Source organism: Oncorhynchus keta, chromosome 28 (genome assembly GCF_023373465.1).
Source record: "Oncorhynchus keta strain PuntledgeMale-10-30-2019 chromosome 28, Oket_V2, whole genome shotgun sequence".
Taxonomy (NCBI): domain Eukaryota; kingdom Metazoa; phylum Chordata; class Actinopteri; order Salmoniformes; family Salmonidae; genus Oncorhynchus; species Oncorhynchus keta.
In genome coordinates this window covers 40201223-40225867 of record NC_068448.1, presented here as the reverse complement: position 1 = coordinate 40225867, position 24645 = coordinate 40201223, and the positions used below count along the sequence as shown (strand labels likewise).

Here is a 24645-nt window from a genome sequence, read left to right as displayed (position 1 = left end):
TTGACAAAACAGTCATTAGCCCCTGTTCAGAAAGACTTGGCATTAACCGAGTAGATATATTGTGTATTGTTCCCAGTGTCATTGTGAACTTGTCAGAGGCAGTAACTAAGACCTAGATAATTTTTTATGGAGTGTCATAAACCAAAAGACCCAAACCGCAACGAGGATGATGAATGTGGAGAGAGAGCCAACATGGCAGAACACACAACCCACCCTACTATTAACCCAGCAGCCCCCACCCTAACTACCAACATCGCCAACACACACACACACACACACACACACACACACACACACACACACACACACACACACACACACACACACACACACTGAATATGACCACGACAGTGACCACCCTTCCAATCCCTGCCTATACACTCCTTGCCTCATATCACACATTGTTGGTGTCACAACCTCCTTCCCCCAACATCAATAGCTGGCCCCCTCACCAACCCTCCACGACCAGTCTGACCCCCTCCTGCTGGGTGAGGTACACAGGCACTGTCTGCAGCTCTGTGGGCCCTGTGGAGGGAGATCTAGCTAGCGTCCTGCTTTAAATGGGTCCTTTCACCACATACAGGCCCTTTACACAGGGCCTCACACCAGGGCAGCAGGGGCCCCGCAGGGCAGCTGCATTCTGGAGCACAACCCTGGGCCCCTGAGTCCACAGCTTGGAGCCCTGAGCCTGGAGTCAGAGTACTGAACGTTGCTGAGGGCTACAGCCTGCAGTCTCTTTCTGTGTAAGGGAGGGAGAGAGACTGAAATGACGCCGAGAGAGAGAGAGAGATAGAGAAAAAGAGTTAGACAGAGAGAGAGAGATAGAGAAAAAGAGTTAGACAGAGAGAGAGCGAGCGAGCGAGCGAGCGAGTGAGTGAGTGAGTGAGTGAGTGAGTGAGTGAGTGAGTGAGTGAGTGAGTGAGTGAGAGAGAGAGAGAGAGAGAGAGAGAGTGAGAGGGAAAGAGACCGTGATAAAGACACCACTGTGTTCATAGACTGGGCACAATTAGACAGTATAAGGTATTAAATGCTGTCAAATATATGGAGAAACGGACAGAGTAGTTAGAATACGGTGAGTAGGAAGAAGCAGCCAAGTTAATGGGAGTCAACAGGAGTCAATGGGAGTCACATCAGCATAAGGTCAGAGTTTGCTAACACAGACCAGACAGCCTCATCTGAATACTGGCCACTGAAGGAGAGAGTATGCAGAGCAAAACCAGGGTGACTGATACCCAGTCAACTCATCCATCAAAGCCTGTGTGTGTGTGTGCGTGCATGTGTGTTTGTGCATGTGTGTGTGTGTTTGTGTGTGTTATGCAGTGTGGTCTTACCTCTCCACGGTGGCCCACGTACACGTAGGCACACATGGGCTGGAAGGCACCCGTACCACAGGCCAGCAGGTGGGTGCGGTTATAGGGCTGCAGCAGGCGCACAAAGTTGCCACACTCCGTCTGTGAACACACACACACAGGTTAAATCAATCGAAATACATAGTACAATATTAAACTGTCATCCAATTTCAGACAATTTTACTTGAGGGGTTTGCATAGAACAACCCATTTTTATTTTAACAAAGACCATTGATTCCACATATTAGCAATAAGAGCCGTGAAAAAGAGTTGAAAAGGTGAAATACAATAAACTTCAACAAACACTGGGCTTTTCAGATCTTTCCCACAGCCAAAGACAGAGCCACAGGGAGAGATCAGCGAGAAGAGAGAGAAGAGAGAGAGGAGGAGGAGAGGGGAGAGAGAAGAGAAAAGAGAGTGAGAATAAGAGAGGGATTGTAGAGAGAGACAGAGGAAACTAGAGATCTGGAGAGAGAGTGCGAGAGGGACGAGAGAAAGAGGGATGCGAGAGAGAAAGAGAGAATTATAGAGCCCCACAGGAAGAGTAGGGCACAGCTGTATCCTGTTCTTGCCGAATCTCAATAGGAGCTGAGGAGTGGTGTCACGGTGACGAACAGGAAACCAGCCAAGAGTGTCACTGCCCTAGGGTAACAGGGTCAAACTCGTCCACTAAAGCCACAGAGTGTGTGCGCGCGTGCACGTGCGTGCGTGCGTGCGTGCGTGTGTGCGTGCGTTTCTCTCGAAGACTGCCGGCCAGTCAAGCCTGCTGTGATTGCTTCCTGAAGTACTTGAGAAGAGCCACATAAGGATTGGAACACGCCATCTCAGAGACAGGAGCCAAATCATTTCTATTGCTCATTACAGAGAGGCTTCTCCATCTCCAACAAGATGGGTGCTGTGCTCGCGCGTATGGTGTATTCCACATAAACAACACTACACACATTCAGCGTGTTCTCCATTGGGTGTATGCATTCCCATTTGGCTACTATTATAACTGTATATCGTTTAAGAATGAGTTAGACCATTATTAGCACATAATATTGAGTGTGTAACAGACAGGCAGGGTGGTGGTCCTTCTGTGGCTCAGTTGGAAGAGCATGGCGCTTGTAACGCCAGGGTAGTGGGTTCGATTCCCGGGACCACCCATACGTAGAATGTATGCACACATGACTGTAAGTCGCTTTGGATAAAAGCGTCAGCTAAATGGCATATATTATTATTATTATTGGTAGGGTAATACCATTGGGGGTTAAGATGTTTATACTGAGGGAGGGAGCCATCTTTGAAGAGCTGTTTTCAGTGTAAACAGCATGCGGTGACTGGAAAGCAGTCCGCGCTGTTAACACTGGCAGGAAATAAAGACCATCGCTGATGGAAGTAGACACACAGAGCCGTAACCAGGGTCTGAGTTTTAGTGAGGTCCGGACAACTCTAAAAAAATGCTATTTAGAGAACAGGAAAAGCGAGCAAAAATGTCCCCAGCCCATTATCACATTGGTTGCTCTAGCTCCATTCAGCTCAGTCGATCTAAAAACACATAGCCTATTTAAGCTATACAATTAGCCGCTACACATGAACTCATAGTAACTCAGCACCGGGACTAAAACCTAGAATTGAATATGTACAGGGGGATTTGTCCATGGTAACTACAAGTGTAGATAGCTGACTAGACTAATCTACTAATCTAAAAATGTTTTACTGACACGGGCTAATTGACTGACTGTCAGTGAGTGGCATATAACAAGAGGAAAATTGCCGATGCACAAAAATACGTTTTGAAATGGCACCTTGTCGTATTACCTCGTATTATCATTGTATCAACAGTAAGTTGAGGCCCCAACTGAGTCCCTACATTTAAAAAAATATATATGTACGTATTGGTCCGGACCTCGGCGTCCTCATATGTAGTTAAGGACAGGAACACACACACACAGGCGTGCACAGACACACACACACACACACACACACACACACACACACACACACACACACACACACACACACACACACACACACACACACACACACACACACACACACACACACACACACACACACACACACACACACACACACAGGCATTTCAAAGCTGTTTTGGAAACAGCAGGATTTCTCAGTCTGTCCAAGGCTCCTAGGTCCACACAGCTGGAGCCTCATAAAGAAGAGGGCCAGATGACAACTCAAGGGATGTGAACATTGATAACTGAGACGGACACACACGACGGTAACCACGGCTACACCAGATTCCCACACAGGCCCTGAGATACCAGCTTAGACGTGCGCACAATCAGACGTGCTTGACTCCTAAAGTTGAGTTGAAAAGTAACGTGCCTTTGGGTGCTGTAACCCTGCAGTAGTTCTTGATGCCAGTAAGCTCAGACATACTGTAAGCCTGTAAGTGATCCACAGTGTCGGTCTTGGGAATCAGAGCACTGGGGTGACAGTTGTTTATTGGTTTGTAGATAAATAAGTCACTTCCACGATTGTACCCATGTCAGTAAGGCTGTACCCCCGAGTGGTGCAGCGGTCTAAGGCACAGCAGCTCAGTGCCAGAGGCATCACTACAGACACCCTGGTTCGAATCCAGGCTGTATCACAACCGGCTGGGATTAGGAGTCCCATAGGGCGATGCACAATTGGCCCAATTGGCCCAGCGTCATCCGGGTTTGGCCTGTGTAGGCAGTCATTGTAAATAAGAAGTTTTTCTTAACTGACTTGCCTAGTTAAATAAAGGTTAAATACAAATACAAGGTAATAAAAAATACCTTTTAATGAACATAGTAGAATATTTTCTGTGGCAGTGCTGGATAATGCCAGGGCACTTTGCCAAATGGCACCAAGCTGAATTTCCAGCTCCCTCATGCATGAAGTTTCTGAGTCTCACAAAGTTCTTCAAAAGTATCCAACAATGATTCAAATGTTAAAATCTATCTCCCACCCACATGGACTAACAATTCTCCCAAACCCACAGCACTGTTGTCCCTGCTTTGTGATTAGCTGGTTACTTCCTGCTGTGGGAGGGGCTATGGGGGATTCACAGCTCCAATCCAGATGTGTTGGTCATTACTGAGCCGTGGTTAAGGAAGAGTGTTTTGAACACTGATGTTAACTTTTCTGGTTATAACATTTTTTCGGCAAGACAGATCTTCCAAAGGTGGTGGAGTGGCAATCTTTACCAAGGAACAACTTCAGTACTCGGTTGTCTCCACCAAGTCTGTCCCTAAACATTTTGATTTGCTGGTTTAAAGCATTAAACTTTCAAATAGCTCTTTGTTGACTGTTGCTGGGTGTTATCGTCCTCCAGCCGCACCGGCCTGCACCCTACCTGTCCTAAGGTCTCTACTGGCCCCTTAAACTAAGTCTGAATTTGTCCTGCTAGGTGACATAAACTGGGACATGCTTAAACCACCTGACCAAGTCCTAAAGCAATGGGACTTCCTAAATATTTCTCAGATTATTACCAATGCCACAAGGTATGACTCCAAACACCCAGAAAAGGCTACTCTCCTTGATGTTATCTTCACAAATAATCCTGATAGGTATCAGTCTGGTGTTTTCTGAAATGACCTTAGTGAACACTGTTTTACAGTCTGTGTTCGTAATGGCTGTTCAGTGAAACGACCTATCCTGATTTGTCATAGACACTTGCTAAAAAACTTGAGCAAGCCTTCCTTCCATGACCTGACCTCTGTAAATTGGTATAGAATCAGCTTGATCCCCTCTGTTGAAGACGCTTGGTCCTTCTTTTTTGATATTTTTAGTTGTATTGTTAACAAACACGTCCCCATAAAGAAAAATGAGAATTAAAAACGGGTTCAGCCCCTGGTCCGACCGTGACTTTGCAGAGTTACTCCACCTCAAGAATTCCATTTGGCGAAAGGCTCGGCACACGCATACTCAGGCTGACTGGCTCTCGTTCAGGCAAATGAGAAATAAGTGCACTCAGGCTATCCTGTTAGTTACTTTAAGGAGCAGTTTTCTTTCTGTGGGTCTAACCCCAAGAAGTTCTGCAAAACGGTTAAAGACAAACCTCCTCCTCACAGCTGCCATGTCCCTTAATGTTGGTGATATGGTTGTTACTGACCAGGAGCACATGGCTGAGTTCTTTAATCACCAATTCAATAAGTCAGGATTCCTATTTGACTCAGCCATGCCTCCTTGCCCGTCCAACATTTCTTTATCTCCCACCCCTTCCAATGCGACTAGCCCCGATGCGCCTCCCTCTTTTCCCCCTGCCCCGCTACAAAGTTTCTCCCTGCAAGCGATCACTGAGTCCGAGGTGCTAAAGAAGCTCCTTAAATTTTACCCCCCAAAAACATCTGGGACAGATGGTTTAGACCATTTCTTCTTTAAGGTTGCTTCCACTATCATCGCCAAGCCTAATTCTAATTCTGACCTTTTTAACCTGTCTCTCCTCTCTGGGGAGGTTCCCTTTTCTTGGAAGGCAGCCACGGTGCGTCCTTTATTTAAAGAGGGAGATCAAGCTGATCCTAACTGTTATAGGCCAATTTTTATGTTGCCCTGTTTATAAAAAGTGTTAGAAAAACTAGTCAATAATCAACTTACTGGCTTTCTTGATGTCTATAGTATTCTCTCTGGTATGCAATCTGGTTTCCACCCAGGTTATGGATGTGTCACTGCAATCTTAAAGGTCCTCAAGGATGTCACCATTGCCCTTGATTCTAAGCAATGTTGTGCTGCTATTTTTATTGACTTGGCCAAAGCTTTTGATAGACCATTCCATTCTCGTGGGTCGGCTAAGGAGTATTGGTGTCTCTGAGGGGTCTTTGGCCTGGTTTGCTAACTACCTCTCTCAAAGAGTGCACTGTATAAAGTCAGAAAATCAGCTGTCTCAACCACTGCCTGTCACCAAGGGAGTAGCCCAAGGCTCGATCCTAGGCTCCACGCTCTTCTAAATTACATCAACAACATAGCTCAGGCAGTAGGAAGCTCTCTCATCCATTTATATACAGACGATACAGTATTATACTCAGCTGGCCCCTCCCCGGATTTTGTGTTTAACAACAAAGCTTTCTTAGTGTCCAACAAGCTTTCTCTGCCCTTAACCTTGTTCTGTTCACCTCCAAAACAAAGGTCATGTGGTTTGGTAAGCAGAATGCCCCTCTCCCCACAGGTGTGATTACTACCTCTGAGGATTTAGAGCTTGAGGTAGTCACCTCATACAAGTACTTGGGAGTATGGCTAGAAGGTATACTGTCCTTCTCTCAGCACATATCAATGTGATGCAGGCTAAGATGCAGGCTAAGGTTAAATCTAGACTTGGTTTCCTCTATCTTAATCACTCCTCTTTCCCCCCAGCTGCCAAACTAACCCTGATTCAGTTGACCATCCTATCCATGCTAGATTACGGAGACGTAATTTATAAATGGGCAGGTAAGGGTGCTCTTGAGCGGCGAGATGTTCTTTACCATTCAGCCATCAGATTTGCCACCAATGCTCCTTATAGATCACTGCACTCTATACTCCTCTGTAAACTGGTAATCTTTGTATACCCGTCCCACTGGTTAATGCTTATTTATAAAACCCTCTTAGGCCTCAATCCCCCCTTATCTGAGATATGTACTGCTACCCTCATTCAACACCTGTTCTGCCAGTCACATTCTGTTAAAAGTCCCCAAAGCACACATATCCCTGTTCGCTCCACTTTTCAGTTCGCTGCAGCTAGCGACTGGAACGAGCTGCGACAAACACTCAAACTGGACATTTTTTTCTCCATCTCTTCATTCAAAGACTCAATCATGGACACTCTTACTGACAGGTGTGGCTGTTTCGCGTGATGTATTGTTGTCTCTACCTTCTTGCCCTTTGTGCTGTTGTCTGTGCCCAATAATGTTTGTACCATGTTTTGTGCTGCTACCATGTTGTTCTGCTGCCATGTTGTGATGCTACCATGTTGCTGTCATGTTGTGTTGCTACCATGCTGTGTTGTCTTGTGTTGCTGCCATGCTATGTTGTTGTCTTATGTCTCTCTTTATGTAGTGTTGTCTCTCTTGTCGTGATGTGTGTTATGTCCTTTTTTTTTTTTGTTATGCATTTTTCCCCAGCCCCAGTCCCCGTAGGAGGCCTTTTGCCTTTTGGTAGGCCATCATTGTAAACAAGAGTATGTTCTTAACTGACTTGCCTAGTTAAATAAAGGTTAAATAAAAAATAAAATACAAAAATGGGACATATGTGTCTGCTGGGGAGGGTTAATGAAATTAGGGGTCGTGGGGTTGCGACCTGTGAGGAAGGCCATCATAAAGCAAACACTTTAGGTGTTAGTCAGGGGTCAACTAGCGGGGTCACACAGCACCATTAGCCAGCCGCTTCCCCTCCATTAGCCAGTTAATAAAATACCCTCACACACACACACACACACACACACACACACACACACACACACACACACACACACACACACACACACACACACACACACACACACACACACACACACACACACACACACACACACACACACACACACACACACACACGCCTCTAACTCCCATCCTCATCCTCCATCCCCCCACAGTCAATGGAAGGTAGTAGTATGGACATCCTACAGCTCCAAGCCACAAACACATAAGCAGTGCTTAATTTATTAATCGGGAGGTTCCGGAAGAGAAAGTCAACTGTGAGAGGGGGGTGACCTGGGGCACTCTTAGGTACCGGAACGCATGCAAAATCACCTTCATAGTAAAGCATTGCATGCATAGCCTCACATTTGCATAACGGCATAGAGACATAGAGTAGAGACTCTAGCAGAAGTGGGAACCATATAAACCCATTTCATGCAATTCTACATAATTTCACGGCTCTAGACATTAGCAGAGTATTTTTGAATATCGCACAAAAATGATATAAAAGACAGGCTATTTTTACACTGACAAACTGAGATCAATAAAAACGACCTCGTCTTGAATCCGTCAATAGTCTAGGAGTCCGGAGAAACACATACTGTACAATAGGAAGAGGAAATTACAGTCTAAACAAGCTTTCCAGTTTCACTGACTCACCCAATGACTCGCAGCTTACTCACCGGTGATGCACTCATACCAAAAGCCTATCTCTCGCTTGTTTTACCTTGTAAAACAGTGTTGTTTGCTCAATAGGCCTATTTGGAATTTTATCAAATATTTTGGTAGCCTACAGACAGATTAGAGTCCTCTCTTTTCGGCGAGAGCCATTTGTTTTCCCTGATTTGATTTGAAATATTGCGAAAGGCCTGTTTTGGCTGGGTTCTGTTTGCTGACAGATTTGTTTTCAGACTCTAGGCTATGCCTTGACTGGGCTACACACAATCCACAGTTAGGCTATATATATATGTATAAAAAAATATGTCTATTGATCCTCCGTGGCTAAACTGTAGGCCTAATCTTGGTGTAGTATTCTGAATGATTTCATTTCTTTCTGAACAGACAGCAGTAATTCTAGAACTATTGGCAAAAGCAGTTCAATTGATCAGTGATGCTGCGGCACCTCCAGCACCACTTCAACACAGCTGTGATAGTATAAGGAAATAAATGATGAAGTGCAACTCTGGAGAGGTGAGAGCTGCAGGCTGAGGTCATTCAGAGCAGAGAGGGAGAGAGAGAGAGAGATCATAGAAAGTGAATGGCATTCTAGCCCTGTGAGAGATAGAGGCTCTTCTCTCTCTCTCACCACGGCCACGCGTTGGTCTCTAGGCTACAGTGTTTGCGCAAACCATAAACCCGGGCCGGCCCAACCCGAATCAATTCTTAGAATATCAGGCATGGGCTGAAAATATCAATTTTCACATAAGCTGCGTTTTTGTGAGGGGACTGGAGAATTGCCGAGCAGGCAACTCGAATGAACTCTGATCGCTTATATTCACGTTTACACAGCAACCGATGACCTTTTCCCCCCCATGTCACCAGAGGTAGGCAAAGAATGAAACAGTCCAAAACTGAGAGGTGCCCGGATCCTGTTCCGCTGGGATGCTCAAATTAAGCACCGTATATAAGGCTGTGAGCTATATATAATGGTATTACGAAGGAGACAAAGCCAGATTCCGACCACCAGCCTAGCAGCCCTGCAGCGTTCTCCATTGAGAGGTCACTGTAGCAGAGCGGTTAATGGGTTCAACAATAGGAACACATCACGGTCCGGCTTTACACAACAGGCTCGCTGTTCAAACCAGCCAAGCTGTCCAGTCAGTGCCAGCGTCTGCTTCGCTCCACTGTTTTTGTTTAATGGGAGGTCTCCCTGTCCAACACCTCTTGAGGGAGGGAGGGAGGGAGGGAGGGAGGGAGGGAGGGAGGACATTCAGAACACACACAAACACTTTAGTGTCCAGCTGTCTCAGATGACCTGCTCCATACACACTCACGTGTCCCTGTATCCATTGGCTTAACCAGTCCACAGTAATTGTGAACCAAGCCGTTCTCTCTGCCAAGAACACACTCAAGGCCATTTCCACCGATCAAACACATTCACGCCCTGACTTGACTTTTCACCCTTTTGACTTCTGACACTGGGTTTTGTGTCTGTGCATGTCTGAGCCTTTGTCAGGTAGAGAAGAGGGACAGAGAGTGCACCCGATCAATAACCATCCTCTGAGTCCACAGACAGAGACACAACTGGGCCTGTCCACTGAATATTGTGCACAGCCCTCAAAACAGGGGACCACCGCCCTCTGGCAGGGGGTAAGCAACACAGACCTGAGAGCCTTTCTCATGGAGCCCCTAGTCTCAGAGGGCAACATGGTGGCGGTGGAGGGGTTCTATTCCGGTTGGGAGGAACTTGAGGTGTGAAGTGTTACAGATGTGACCCTGTACCCACACTCCCAGCAGACACACACACCCACACTCCCAGCAGACACACACACACACACTCCCAGCAGACACACACACACACACACACTCCCAGCACACACACACACACACACCTCCGTCACCTCCACCTCTCGGCCCTGTCGATGCAGTCACTGTTAATCCATCCCAGGGTGAATGGTGAAGCTATGGCGTACACACACTCAAAAAGGCCCGTAAACACACACACCCCGTGTGGCCTCATGGGTCCATTGGGCCAGAAGTCATTACCATGGTCACACTCCCTAATGCTATCATGTTTCCACAGGAGAACACACGGACCTCTGCCGTCCACAGAGAGAGTGACGCTAGACACATGGGCCCCTCCACCTCTCGGAGAAACAATGTCATGGTAACGAAGACATTTTGCGTAAACCGCGGCATTCAAACGAGGCTCCAAGGAAAACTAATGGGACTGTAGCGACTGTGTTGGTATCAAGATCCAGGGTGTAATTGCATTGATTGGCATGGTAATGGACCAATAGTATTGGAGAAAAGTTGAAAAAACTGACCAACCCCGGCGCCACGACGTAACGTAACGTGCAACTCATTGTGTGCCGTACAGCCTCTTTCCACCGTACAGCCTCTTTAGTGCTTCTCTCGCAGATCAAAAAACAAGAAATGATCGAAGGCGAGTGTAATGGTGACTGTAAAGTGAATTACTCGCGAGTTCATCAATGGTTAATCCAATCAATAGTTCATTTTCCGCGTCATAGCTGTGAGCCGCCATGACTCATGACAGCCGCGGCTTACTGGTGAAGACAACTTTAGCGCAGCCCTAAAAACCTAATTCAAACCTTCAAAGAGGTATGAAACGAGACATTATAGAAACTATTTCTACTGTTTTATTTCCATTTTAGAGGTGATAAGTTGGGGGGAAAAAAGCCTTTCCACACACACGACATTTCCCTATCACTCAGGAGCATTTGCTTCCCCACCCGCCATTTTTAAAAAGACCCGGCGGAGCTCCATTGCCTTCTTCAGTCATGCAGAGACGGGGGCAGCATGACGGTCTCGCCATTGATTTGGCTGGAAAGCGGAGACATTGTGCTTTACATCGGTATTCATGTTACAGCTGACCTGGAAGTATTACGCTTTTGGGGTGCTAAAATAAAGCCAATAGTACGGAACACTGTCGCATGCGGGAAGTTTGTTAGTTATCGTTATCTCCAACACCACATGTCCAGGCCTCTGTCTATTTAACAGAGTGATGGAGAGGACAAGAACCAAGTGCACTTGAATGGTGGACTGAATGAGTCTGATGGTAGGTGAGCGCTGCTGGGGCGCATGCGTGCTTCTCCAGGGGAACGGAACGGAGCTTTAACACACATACGCACCCCGACTCCCTTGGCACAGGTTAGATTGAGTTCCTGGAGGCCCGACTTTAAGGTCCTGCGTCGTAGCGCATAGCGACTGCTCCTCTCCCCTATGGACACCGGCTCACATACCTCGGCCCCTGCGGGATATTTCTCACCGTGACGGGCGGAGGAAACGCGTAATAACTGCTGATATTGGATACCTCTCCTCACCTGCCACTTCAAACTCCACAATTACCTGTAGGGCCAGCATTGACGCCCAATGGGGGTCTTAACCCCCTTCCAACCCCCATCCACATCCACAGAGACCGATTAGTCCTGTTTTACAGGCCCAACCACCTAACCCCGACCAGATGCCGGGGCGGTTTCACTTTCAGTCGTTAGCCAAGACTTAGGGGACAGAAGTTATTAAAAATGGAACCGCTAGTGTCTTTACAGCATTTGTGTGGCGACTGGGGAGTGAAGGGCCGTCTTCTGATGGCTCATTAAAGATGGAATTACTGGTGTCCATGGGGCCGGATCCCGACTCTGGACACCTCAGCCACGTAGTCGGGGCTATTATTGTGCTCACCAGATCAAAGCAGCGACTTCGTTAAGGAAAGATTCCAAATCTCATTCACTGGGCTGTTAAACAACTTTACTGTGCCCAGAGATGGTGGGACGGAGGGATGGAGCATGGGACAATGGTTGTAGCTTGTCGGAGTGTTGACACAGCAAGCCGACCATAGACGTCGATTCGCTGTTTAGATTCCTGGGGACATGATCCAGATGGTGTTGTAGAATGTACAGTACAGTCAGGATGGTGACTCGAGAACGTTGATTTCTAGATGATTAATAGAGCAAGTGGATAGGCGAGGCAGGTGGAAACCACAGACGAGACATCATTAGGGGAAACAAGAAGTAGAGAGGCCAGCTCAGAGTTGGATGGGTCTGACTGAGCCGTCACTCACCTGAGAATCCTTCCCTCTCTGGACACAGTCATCTTTGTTACCAGGCAACGGAGGCCAGTAGATCTACGGAGAGAGATGGGGAAGAGAAAGAGAGAGAGAGAGAGAGAGAGAGAGAGAGAGGGGGGGGGAGAAAGAGGAGAGATGAGAGAAAGAGAGAGAGAGGGAGAGAAAAGAGATTGAGAGGAGAGAAGGGGAGAGAGAGAGAGAGGGGGGGAGAAAAAGAGATTGGGGAGAGAAGGGGAGAGGGGCGGAGAGAGAAAGAGGGAGAGAGAAAGAGGGAGAAGTGGGGAGAGAAAGAAAGAGAGAGGGAGAGGAGGGAGGTGGGGAGAGAGAGAGAGAGAGAGAGAGAGAGAGAGAGAGAGAGGGAGAGAGAGAGAGAGAGAGAGAGAGGGTGGGGAGAGAGAGAGAGAGAGGGGAGAGGTGGGGAGAGAGAGAGGGAGAGAGATGGGGAGAGAGAGAGAGAAAGAGAGAGGGGGGAGAAAAAGAGATTGAGAGGAGAGAAGGGAGAGAAAGAGAGAGAGGGGGAGAAAAGAGATTGAGGGAGAGAAGGGGAGAGGGGCGGAGAGAGGGGGAGAGAGAAAGGGAGAAGTGGGGAGAGAAAGAAAGAGGAGAGGGGGAGGTGGGGAGAGAGAGAGAGAGAGAGGTGGGGAGAGAGAGAAAGAGGGAGAGGGGGGAGAGAGAGGGGGGAAGAGAGAGAAAGAGAGAGAGGTGGGGAGAGAGAGAAAGAGAGAGAGAGAGAGAGAGAGAGAGAGAGAGGTGGGGAGAGAGAGAAAGAGAGAACATGATACATGACATTAGATTGTACACAGTCCAACTCAGCAATAACAACAGAACATTAGAGCATGAGAACGATTATTGGCCCCTAGTTCATCCAATTAAGACTTAGTAGAACACATAGGAAACCAAGTCCATCTATTAACTCTTTGCATCTCTTACAGTCCTCCACTGGCTAATCAGTACTAGTTGATGTGGGCGGGTCTAATATGGAACTGTAACCACAGTGTCGTCTTACAGGCCCTGGGGTTAATGTACAGTACGTTCTATATCATCAAACTCCAGCTCATTTAAAGCCTGCATATGGAAAGCCCCTCTTTGGCCATTGGCACCGTCAGATACTGTGTTGTGTATTACTGACTCACAGATGGCAATCTGAAACAACAGCCCTTGTGTGTGTCTCCTTAAACAAACGTGCTCTGCTTTTCAGAAAGAGGCATGTGCAGGATACACAGACAAGCAGTAACTTTCTGTGATGTGCAGGAATCCCCTGCATCCCACATTCGGTGTCCGTGTGCTTTGTGCCCCTGCTCACATGCATGCACACGCACGCGCCTACGTACGTTTGCACGTGCACGGATGGCAATTCATCTTTTAAGAGAGAAGACAGAGGTTGATACAGTTCTTTTCTGTAACTCAGTTTGCTATAGCGTGACGGCTACGGACAGGATTAGGGTCTCTTGTATAAATCACACTTTTACCCAGCCTGTCCGGAACAGGCCTTTTAGAGTCTGGACCAATGGATTCAGGCGATCTGATATTGAACACTGCACCATTCCTCAAATTGCCTGGATTCACATAGGAGGATGTCATCACCTCGGACGATGAACTCACAGCCTCTTAGTTTACATCATTCCAAACGTCCTGCTATGCCACCATGTCTGTGTCAGTGAAATATTGACCCTGTTGTCCTACACATTAGACTTAAGTAAAGTAAATCTCAGCTTTGTTCAAAATACACTCATTTTTATTTTATTTATCATTTAAAAAAAAAATAAAAAAAATGTTTATTCAACCAGGAAAAGCCCATTGAGACCCAGAGTCTCTTTTTCAAGGGAGACCTGGCCAAGAAGGGCGCAACAATCAATACATTACATCCTTAAAACACTACAACAACATGATCCAGCCCATCTAGATGGAGCATGGATTGTAGACTATTCAATGCCTCTGGTACACAAGAAGAGAAGGCAGTCTTGCCTAATACTGTGAATGTCCTGGGGACTTTAAGTAGCAACCACCGAGCAGACTACAGAGATGAACACATACAAATGTATCTCTCTGCGCCTATAAAGTGAGGTCCAACCTACCATTTGGTACAATGTGCAATGGTGGGTGTGTGACCTGGCATTTGTAATAAAGCACAAGGATGCATGATAAACAGAGTCCAGTCTCTGTAAGACTGAGGAGGCTGCATGCATCTACGACAAGTCATCATAATCAATAACAGACAAGTGGCCTGAACAAGTTGTTTAGGTGTTTTAGGTTCTCTTTCTAATTCATTCTGCCAAGTTATCTGAAAAGCAGGGATTGTCCTTTCCACTGATTCTAAGGAGTCTTGTTAAGACAGAATAATTATGCCCCACCAACATTAGACAACTATACAGAAAACCTCTCAAATGACTGAAATAAGTGAATGAAATCAATAGTCTGATAAACTGATTATTAAACAGAAGTCCAGATGGCACTCTTTTGCTAAGTGCAGAGATTATTATTATTATAGGTAATGAACGTGTCAAGAGACCCTACAGACTTTGTGGCACAGCAGAAAGAACAGCATGCCCCAACTCCAGAGGTTGTGGGTTCCAATCCCAGGTGTGGCTCATACTGGAAAAGTCAGTATGTGATATTGCCTTTGATGAAATCTTTTTGTACACTATTTTTGCTGAACGGCGGACCACTTCCTTTAAAACCCCCAGATCATTGCGTTAGAAAGTTTACATGTGCATTTTCGAATGAGCTTTTTTGACAGGTACATAACGTTGCATCCCCATGTTGCCACGTTTATTTCACCTTGAGATAATGTTTTCACGTGTCGTTTCATGTTATCATACGTTGCTTTTACACATTTTCTTACATTTTTTTTATTGAACCCATAAGATCATGTGATCACATGTGAAGTTCATGTGTTTTTTCTGTAAGGGTCTTGATCCTGCCTATGTCCCAAGGGCAGGTGCCCTATGGCTCTGTAGAAACACATCTGGCAACCTCATTGACTATCCCATCTTACCACAGACTCAGAGAGGTTTACACCCGACCTTCATAACAACAGTTCACACCCAGCAGTCAAGACAGTCCTAGAATAGATACAAGCCCCCAGGCTCTTAAATAACATGTAACCCAAAGGCAATGGAACCAATGAACGAGCCTTTAAGAATCAACCACATTCATCGCAGCATAAAACAAGTTTGCGCTTTATACACAAACACTCCTCGAGAAAGTAAAGCTCTTTATCGAGCTGCAATCATTTCTGTTTACGCCAAAAGCACAAAGAGAGTAAAGTATGTGGCACATTTACATGAGTTTAATAGGTATTCTGGGGTTTTTTTCATTACCATTAAGACTGCATTGAAACTGTTCAAACATTTCCCGGTTATGATACGCCAACGTGGCTGTTGGAGCTGTTAAGAAGTGGTGGTGGGCAGTGGGCTTTGGGCAGTGGGCTGTGGGCTGTGGGCAGTGGGCTGTGGCTGGAGCCACGGGAAAGAGGCTGAGAGAGGGGTTATGGAATTGACTATTCGCTTGAATGAAATAGCAAGCTTGTGTCAATCGACATTTCTCTCGCTCAACCATTTTTTAACCTTGCCTAACCTCAGAGATGTATGGGGTTATTAGAGGCAGCTCACGGGCCAACCTGCTCATTTTCCCAACTCGTCCATGTTTGTTTCTCCTTGTCAAATACTAGTGGACCCAGCCAGACTGAGCGTAAGAGTTTATACATTACCAATAGTGAGTTGACTTCATAAATGGAGTCCAACAGTAAACTGGTACAGAGCAGGTTAAGTCTGATATACAGAGGTGATGAGGGAGGGGAGCAGAGGGCTTAGTCTATGATGGAGGACCAGGGTGAAGGCAAGATACAGGGGGATTTATGAATTCTAGAGGGAATGATATGTGAGGTGGAGGAGGAAGCTGGAGAAACCTGGGGCCAGGGTTAAGCTCTCTCTCTCTCTCTCTCTCTCTCTCTCTCTCTCTCTCTCTCTCTCTCTCTCTCTCTCTCTCTCTCTCTCTCTCTCTCTCTCTCTCTCTCTCCTGCCGTATCAGCTGGGAAACCACAGAGTGCTGATAAGAAAAGCTGCATTGAGACCAGTGTAAACTCTGTACTGGGAAATGGATGGCAGACACAGGAGGCTGTTTATCATAGGCCGAATGAGGACACACACACACGTGCGCACACACACACACACACACACACACACACACACACACACACACACACACACACACACACACACACACACACACACACACACACACACACACACACACACACACACACACACACACACACACACACACACACACACACACACACACTGCTCAAGCAGCAGGTCCCACTAACTCAAACTGTGAAAGTGTTAATCTCTGCAGGGAATATGTAAGGAATCCCAGAGTTGGACTTGGATAAAAAGGGAGCAGAGTGGTGATTTAGAGGCCTGTGGTGTTGGGAGTCCTGGTGTGATGTATATCTTCATGCTTCCAATGTAAGCCCAGCCCCAAGTCAGCAACTTAAACAGCAACACTAACTCCTCTCCACGGAACTCGGGCCCATTACAGATGGGCCTGAGCTTTGATAAACGTTGATAAGCACGGCCAATGGGGGAGTTTAGGAACAACTATTTACGTAAGGATTGTTGCCTGAAGTTGTAAAGTAGGGGGTGTATGGAGTTGTACTGGAGTCCCACAGGGAATGTGGACTCACCTCTTTGGAGTCCGGGTTGGTATGGTCCAGTCTCAGGGAGTAGAGGACGTCTTTTCCCCCCAGGAACAGACGGTCATGGTACTCGTCCAGAAATACAGCGGTCAGAGAGAGCTGACCGTCATGCCCACTGAAGATAGAGGACCGGTTGGTGGCCACGAGGTCTGTGGAGGGAGGAGAGGAAGGAGGATGGATGGATGAGAGAGATTAGAGGAGGGAGAGGAGAGGAGAGGAGAGGAGAGGAGAGGAGAGGAGAACAGAGGAAAGCGTGTGAGGATAAACCAAGCCAGCGGAGGACTACGTTAACAAGAATAAAAACGCCAACATGGAGCGTTACGACACATCTGCTCAATATGCTAAAGAAAAGCTGACATTTGTCTGTGGAACAGAACTAAGGGAGTGAGTGGTTCTGGGTTGGGTTCCCTGCTGAGCCAGAGATCTCCATGTTCGTTCAAATGGATTCGAGGTGCTTCCAGAACAGTAGAGGCCTGGAACTGGAAGGCTTGGCTCTAGGCTGGAGAATGACTCAGTGTTCTGTGATGACAAACAAAGATCAAGAGCGGTTTGGGTGGAGTCACAAATCTGAAACATGTCCCTTATGGTTCCGGTAACATCCACTGCTTCCTTCTACTGTACAATACAGCACATTGTTGCCATTAGAATGTTCCGGGTCTAGTATTTTAGACACTATATAACTACAGTGTATGTTGATAGGATGTCTTGCCATGGAGATGGTGGTGGGCAGGGGTTAACATGGAACGTGCTGCTCTAAGGTATGCAGACACGTCCACTTGTGCACACACACAAACACATTCTCGCTCTCTATTCACTGGGTCCACTGCTCACTGGCTCTCCTCTAATGTGCAGTCCCAGATCGACCAAACAAATGTGCAGATGTTAAACAGAGAGCGTGATGGGGAGGCCAAGCATGCTCCTCTAACGTCCTGCTTGTATGCTGTTTTAGTATACATTTAGCATGGCCTAGCCATTGGCGGCCTAGACACTGGTGACCTAGACACTGGTAAATGGAAGGTAATAAGAGAAGACAGAAATACTGTAATAGGAAAACAGGATTTGGCCTGTGATCCTAAAGTGTGTGTGTGTGTGTGTGTGTGTGTGTGTGTGTGTGTGTGTGTCTGTACTGTGTGTCCTTGTCTCTGTCTGTGGTCTCTGTGTGAGTGTGTGAAGTGTTGCCAGACTGGACTGTACACAACGGGATCTCCCTCTTCCCCTCACCAATCTGGAGTCAGGAGGTGGAACTCCGTGCCTGGAGCCGAAACACTTTGATACTTTTGAAGGGTGTGTGTGTCTATGAGTGTGCAGGAAGGAGAGAAACTACAAGAGAACGAGGGAAACAATGATAGCAACTGGGGGGAAAGAGGACAGAGTGAGAAGAAAGAAAACAAAAAAAGAGAGAGAGAGAGAGAGAGAGAGAGAGAGTTTGATCTCTAACCGTCAGATCAGAAGTACTGATTGAAAAGGCAGATTAGTACCCACGGTATTATTCAGATCAGAGGGAGTGTTGTAATTACACTACAGACATCCCTTCACCCTGTCATGTCTCCTCTTTAATGTCTCACAGACAGACAGCAGCTCACTGTTGGATCTTCTCTCCAGCTATTCTGGCAACAACATCAAAAATAACAAATTCATCTACAATCAGAGACACACAGTTCAAGGTCGGTGTGAGGTGGTGGTTTGTATGTTTTTGGCAGATCAACCCAGTGTGTGTCTCTCGGAGCCTTAAACCCCAGAGCTCTGTAGGACCCCACTGATGGACACGGTGTGGCTGGGTGCAGAGAGGCCCTTGTGTGTGTCTCTCGGAGCCTTAAACCCCAGAGCTCTGTAGGACCCCACTGATGGACACGGTGTGGCTGGGTGCAGAGAGGCCCTTGTGTGTGTCTCTCGGAGCCTTAAACCCCAGAGCTCTGTAGGACCCCACTGATGGACACGGTGTGGCTGGGTGCAGAGAGGCCCTTGTGTGTGTCTCTCGGAGCCTTAAACCCCAGAGCTCTGTAGGACCCCACTGATGGACACGGTGTGGCTGGGTGCAGAGAGGCCCTTGTTCATCACTCAGCAAACACTCGGAGGAGCGTTGAGTGACAGGGGCTCGTCTCTCAGGGTGTGTGTGTGTGTGTGTGTGTGTGTGTGTGTGTGTGTGTGTGTGTGTGTGTGTGTGTGTGTGTGTGTGTGTGTGTGTGTGTGTGTGTGTGTGTGTGTGTGTGTGTGTGTGTGTGTGTGTGTGTGTGTGTGTGTGTGTGTGTGTGTGTGTGTGTGTGTGTCTGTCTGTCTGTCTGTGTTAGCCCTTCCCATAATTAACTTTGGCAAGAGGTGGAGAGCACTATAAACTTTACAGTGTTTTTCCTCTCATATATTTCCTAATAAAACGTGATCATGAACCAAGATGAATGAAAAAGCAGAGGTGGCACGAGTCAGACCCAAACCCTTAATTGGGATCCCATGAAACAGTCGGTACAGCAGAGGCCAAACAATAGGGCTGCCTGTTATTACGACCTCAGGAAAGTTACATGAGAACTTCTCCAGTTCAAGTAACCAAGCATAATTGTTAACAGAACGCACCCAGGCAGGCGGACATGAGGAAGGACGGACAGACAGACAGGAGATCTGACTCACAGAGGCAAAGACATGAGCATGAACAGAGAGGGGGGGGGGGTACTGACAGACATTCCAAACAGACAAGCAAGCACAGTGATAAGTACAGATGAGGGCCATAGGTGACATAAATATGCTGTTGACAGACAGGGTAGTAGAGAGATCCAGGTAGTATGGTTGAGATTACACAGTATAGGCAGACAGAAACACCCATCAATACTATTCCGTAGCAGATAATGTTACAGACAAGGATACAGTGTCCGAGTCCAACTGAACACGTGCAGGAATGCGGTCTCTGTTTTCATTTAAATGTATCAGCGTACACAGAGGCAGCAAACCTGGAGCAGCCTACTTGTACACGAATTCAGGGCGCTCGGCGTTTCCCACTGATCTGTAGGAGCTGACGATCAACTTCAGGCGTCAGTGTGGAGTGACTCAAATCAAATCAGATTTGATTGTCACATGCGCCGAATACAACTGGTGTCGACTTTGACCGTGAAATGTTAGCTTATAAGCCCTTCCCAACGATGCAAAGTTAAAAACAATATTAACACAAGATGAATAGAGTAAAATCCACAATGGAGCGATAATATACAGGGAGTACCAGTACCAGTATGTATGTGTGTCTGTGTTGTGTCAGTATGCGTGTGTGTGTGTGTTATGTTTGTGCATATGTAGTGTGTGTGATATGTGAGTGTACATATGGACCGTATGGTGAGTGTGCGTAGGGACAGTGCAAGATACAGTCAGTGCAGATAGTTCAGGTATCATTCATTGAATGTCTAGTAGTTTGGCTATTTATCATTCTTGTGGCTTGGGGGTAGAAGCTGTCTCGGAGCCTGTTGATCCGAGAGTTGATGCTCCGGTACCGTTTGCCAGACAGTAGCAGAGTGAACAGTCTATGGCTTGGGTGGCTGGAGTCTTCCTCTGACACTGCCTGATATAGAGGTCCTGGATGGCAGGGAGCTCGACCCCGGTGATGTACTGGGCTGTCTGAGGGTGAAGAGGCGCTGCCGTGCCCTCTTCCCGACTATGCGGAACATGTTCAGTCCTTAGTAATGTGGACGCCAAGGAACTTGAAGCTCTCGACCCGCTCCACGACAGCCCTGTCGATGTGGATGGGGGCGGGCTCTCCCCTCTCTCTCCTATAGTCCACGATCAGCTGACGTTGAGGGAGAGGTTGTTAACCTGGCACCACACTGCTAAGTCTCTGACCTCGTTCCTGTAGGCTGACTCCTTGCTGTTGGTGATCAGGCCAAGCACTGACGTGTCGTCTGCAAACTTGGTGATGGTCTTGGAGTCATGAGTCAGTCATGGGTGAACAGGGAATACAGGAGGGGACAAAGCACACACCCCTGTGTTGAAAGTTAGCATGGAGGAGGTGTTATTGCCTACCCTATTGCCCGTCAGGAGGTCCAGGATCCAGCTACAGAGGGAGGGGTTCAGTCCCAGGATCCCTAGCTTGGTGACATTCTTGGAGGGGACTATGGTGTTGAACGCTGAGCTGTAGTCTATGAACAGCATTCTCACACAGTTATTTCCCCTCTTGTCCAGGTGGGCGAGGGCAGTGTGGAGTGCAATTGAGATTGCGTCATCTGTGGATCTGTTGGGGCGGTATGTGAATTGGCGTGATTCTAAGGTGTCTGAGATGATGGTGTTGATGTGTGTCATGACCAGCCTTTCAAAGCACTTCATAATTACAGATGTGAGTGCTACAGGGTGATAGTAGGCACACACATAGGTTACTAGGTAGGTTACCTTGGAGCGCTTGGGAACAGGGACAATGGTGGTCAGCTTGAAACATGTTGGTTTTATAGACTGGGACAAGAGAGATTGAAAATGTCAAATGTCCTCGAAGCCACTTGCCAGCTGGTCCGTGCAAGCTTTGAGAACGCACCCTGGTATTCCGTCTGCTTGTTAATATGTTTAAACGTTTTGCTCACATCAACAACGGAGAGCGAGATCACACAGTTATCCGGGAAAAAAACAAGGGCTTTCACACAAGGCACAGTGTGACATTCCTTCGAAGCGAGCATAAAAGGCATTTAGCTCTTTTGGGAGTTCTGCATCGCTGAGCAACTCACGGCTGGGTTTCCCTTTCTAATCCGTTATTGTCTGCAAGCCCGGCCACACATGACGATCTTCGGAGCTGGCGTAATAGGCTTCCACCTTGTAAGCGGTAGCCCAACCTTTAGCCCTGTGCGGATATTTCCCGTAATCCATGGTTTTTGGTTTGGATACATCCTTGAAGTCTCTGTTGGGGCGCCATCGTCTATGCACTTATTGATGAAGCCTTTGACTGTTGTGGTAAACTCCTCAATGCTATCAGTTGAACCCCGGGAACATATCCCAGGATCGCGTCTGCTTCATCTGACCACCTCCTTATTGAGCTCAACACTGGTACTTCCTGTTTGAGCGTTTGTTGGTAAACAGGAAGCAGGAGAATGGAGTCTTGGTCAGATTTGCCAAAGGGAGGACGAACGAGGGCCTTGTATGTGTTTCTGGGGGTAGAATAAAAGTGGTCTAGAGTTTTCGAGCCCCTAGTGTCATAGGAAACATGTCGGTAAAAGTGAGGTAGGGCGCTTTTAAGCCTCCCCCTGTTAAAGTCTCCGCCCACCAGAAACACTGCCTCTGGGTGAGCGGTTTCTTATTTGTTCATGGACCCGTACAGTTCGTTGAGTGCCAGAGTGGTGTTGGCTTGTGGAGGGATGTAGACAGCCGTGATAATTACGGATGAGAACTCTCTTGGTAGATAAAAGGGTCTGCAGCTCACCATGAGGTGTTCTATATCAGGTGAGCAAAAGCTTGGGATTTCCTTCACAATTGAAGCAGCACACCAGGTTCCGTTCATGAAAAAAAACACACTCCTCCGTCTTTCGCATTCCCTGAAGCCGCCGCCCAATCCCGCCACTGCCTGGAGAATCCATTGAGAACTACGTGGGTAGCGTCATCATCCGGCCAAGTTTCAGTAAGACCAATAATATTGCTGCTTTTCAAGTCTCTGATGGGAGACTCTCAGACGAAGCTCATCCATCTTATTCTCCAGTGACTGGACATTTTGCCAATAGAACGGAGGGGAGCGCCGTTAGAATTTCTCTTCGCCTCAATCTCACCCAGGACTCCACCTCGTCTCCTGCGTCGGAGGCGTCTTGGTGGCCCATGGAACAAAGGAATTAGGGAACAGTGGAACAGCTGAGTCAGAGATTAAGTCGTGTTTGTCCAGAAGTGCTTGGAGGTCATATGTGATAATTGTCTGAACTTTCTGTAAGATAAAAAAGAAAAACACGATAAAAGTCACTAAATAGCAAAGTCGGGTTGGAACTCGTAAGATGACGCCCTTCTCCGTCGGCGCCATCTAGTTGTGGGTGTTGAAGGCGTGACAGCCGACTATCGCGCGACAGTGATCTGTTGCTCTGCTCCCACCTCTATATTTTGACAGAGAGGAATATAGGAGACCTGTCAGTGATGCAGCTCATACTCCATTGCTTTAGCTGGCCCCATGTCCCAAACCCCCAAACTGAAGATACTATACACAAAAAACACACACACATAAACACACGCAAACACACACACACAAATAGACACACAGACAAGCACACACACACTCACACTTGTTAGCACTGTAACAGTCTGACGCTTTTCCTCTGAAAACTCAACCTCAGCCACACCACACACGTGTTCTATTTTTCTCCTTCCCTCTCTCCATCTTCATCTCCATTCCCTCTATCTTTTACCTCTTCAAAAGCCTCACCCACAGTAAGATACATGTCAATTCACTTGTAACCCTCTTACTGACCAACAAAAGAATCCCCAAATGCAGAAAAACAACAGTGCACGTATGGAGAAAAACATGCCACCGTTACACGATTGCTCTAAACAAACAAAAACCAGGATCTAAGTGGTACACCTGTTCTCCATATGTCCGTTCTTGATTATCACAGACATTTTGCCTTAAACTCAACTCCACAAAACTAAAACCAACTACGCTCCCACATAGAGCTTTTAACCAAGTATCCACTCTATCCTCCGACTGTGGTGACCCGCAGACACAAATAAACAGAGAGAGAAAGGGGTCACTCTTTGTGGGTCTGGGGCTTTGGGAACCAAACACAGCGGCTGGAGGCTGGAGAGAGGGGAGGGGAGGAGGGGGTCAGGGAGGGTCGGGGTCTGTGGAGGGTTCTTGCCCTTCTCTTTTCTCCTCCTCTTCAGTCTTCTTGTGTGTTTGTCCTGTGGATTAAGAGTGTAAACATCTCGTCTGAGTCCTTCCTCCGGTCGCGCTATACAGGCACCCCACAGGCTAATGCCCCATAATAGGTTTGTGTGCGCGTGTGTGTGTGTGCGCGTGCGTGCGTGCGTGCGTGTGTGTGTGTGTGTGTGTGTGTGTGTGTGTGTGTGTGTGTGTGTGGTGTGTGTGCTGACACCTGTGTGTGTGTGTGTGTGTGTGTGTGTGTGTGTGTGTGTGTGTGTGTGTGTGTGTGTGTGTGTGTGTGTGTGTGTGTGTGTGTGTGTGTGTGTGTGTGTGTGTGTGTGTGTGTGTGTGTGTGTGTGTGTGTGTGTGTGTGTGTGTGTGTGTGTGTGTGTGTGTGTGTGTGTGTGTGTGTGTGTGTGTGTGTGTGTGTGTGTGTGTGTGTGTGTGTGTGTGTGTGTGTGTGTGTGTGTGTGTGTGTGTGTGTGTGTGTGTGTGTGTGTGTGTGTGTGTGTGTGTGTGTGTGTGTGTGTGTGTGTGTGTGTGTGTGTGTGTGTGTGTGTGTGTGTGTGTGTGTGTGTGTGTGTGTGTTCAGCTCCCTGTCTGGATGGTCCTCAGTGCTGACACCTGAACCCCGGGATAATATTGACCCTATACGACACTAGGACAACCCAGATCAACCCAGACAACCCCGACTAACCCAGACC

At 47.3% G+C, this 24645-nt stretch overlaps 1 protein-coding gene across 1 annotated transcript in view; it reads right to left on the bottom strand.

Moving 5' to 3' along the window:
• Positions 1-24645, bottom strand: part of LOC118373402 (semaphorin-3G-like) — a 57952-nt gene that overhangs the window by 18531 nt on the left and 14776 nt on the right. The window contains exons 2-4 of the mRNA XM_052483068.1: positions 17143-17303; positions 12450-12512; positions 1332-1451 (exon numbers count right to left, since the gene is read on the bottom strand). Of these exons, the coding sequence (XP_052339028.1) occupies positions 1332-1451; positions 12450-12512; positions 17143-17303 (344 nt within the window). The remainder of the gene's footprint in view (positions 1-1331; positions 1452-12449; positions 12513-17142; positions 17304-24645) is intronic.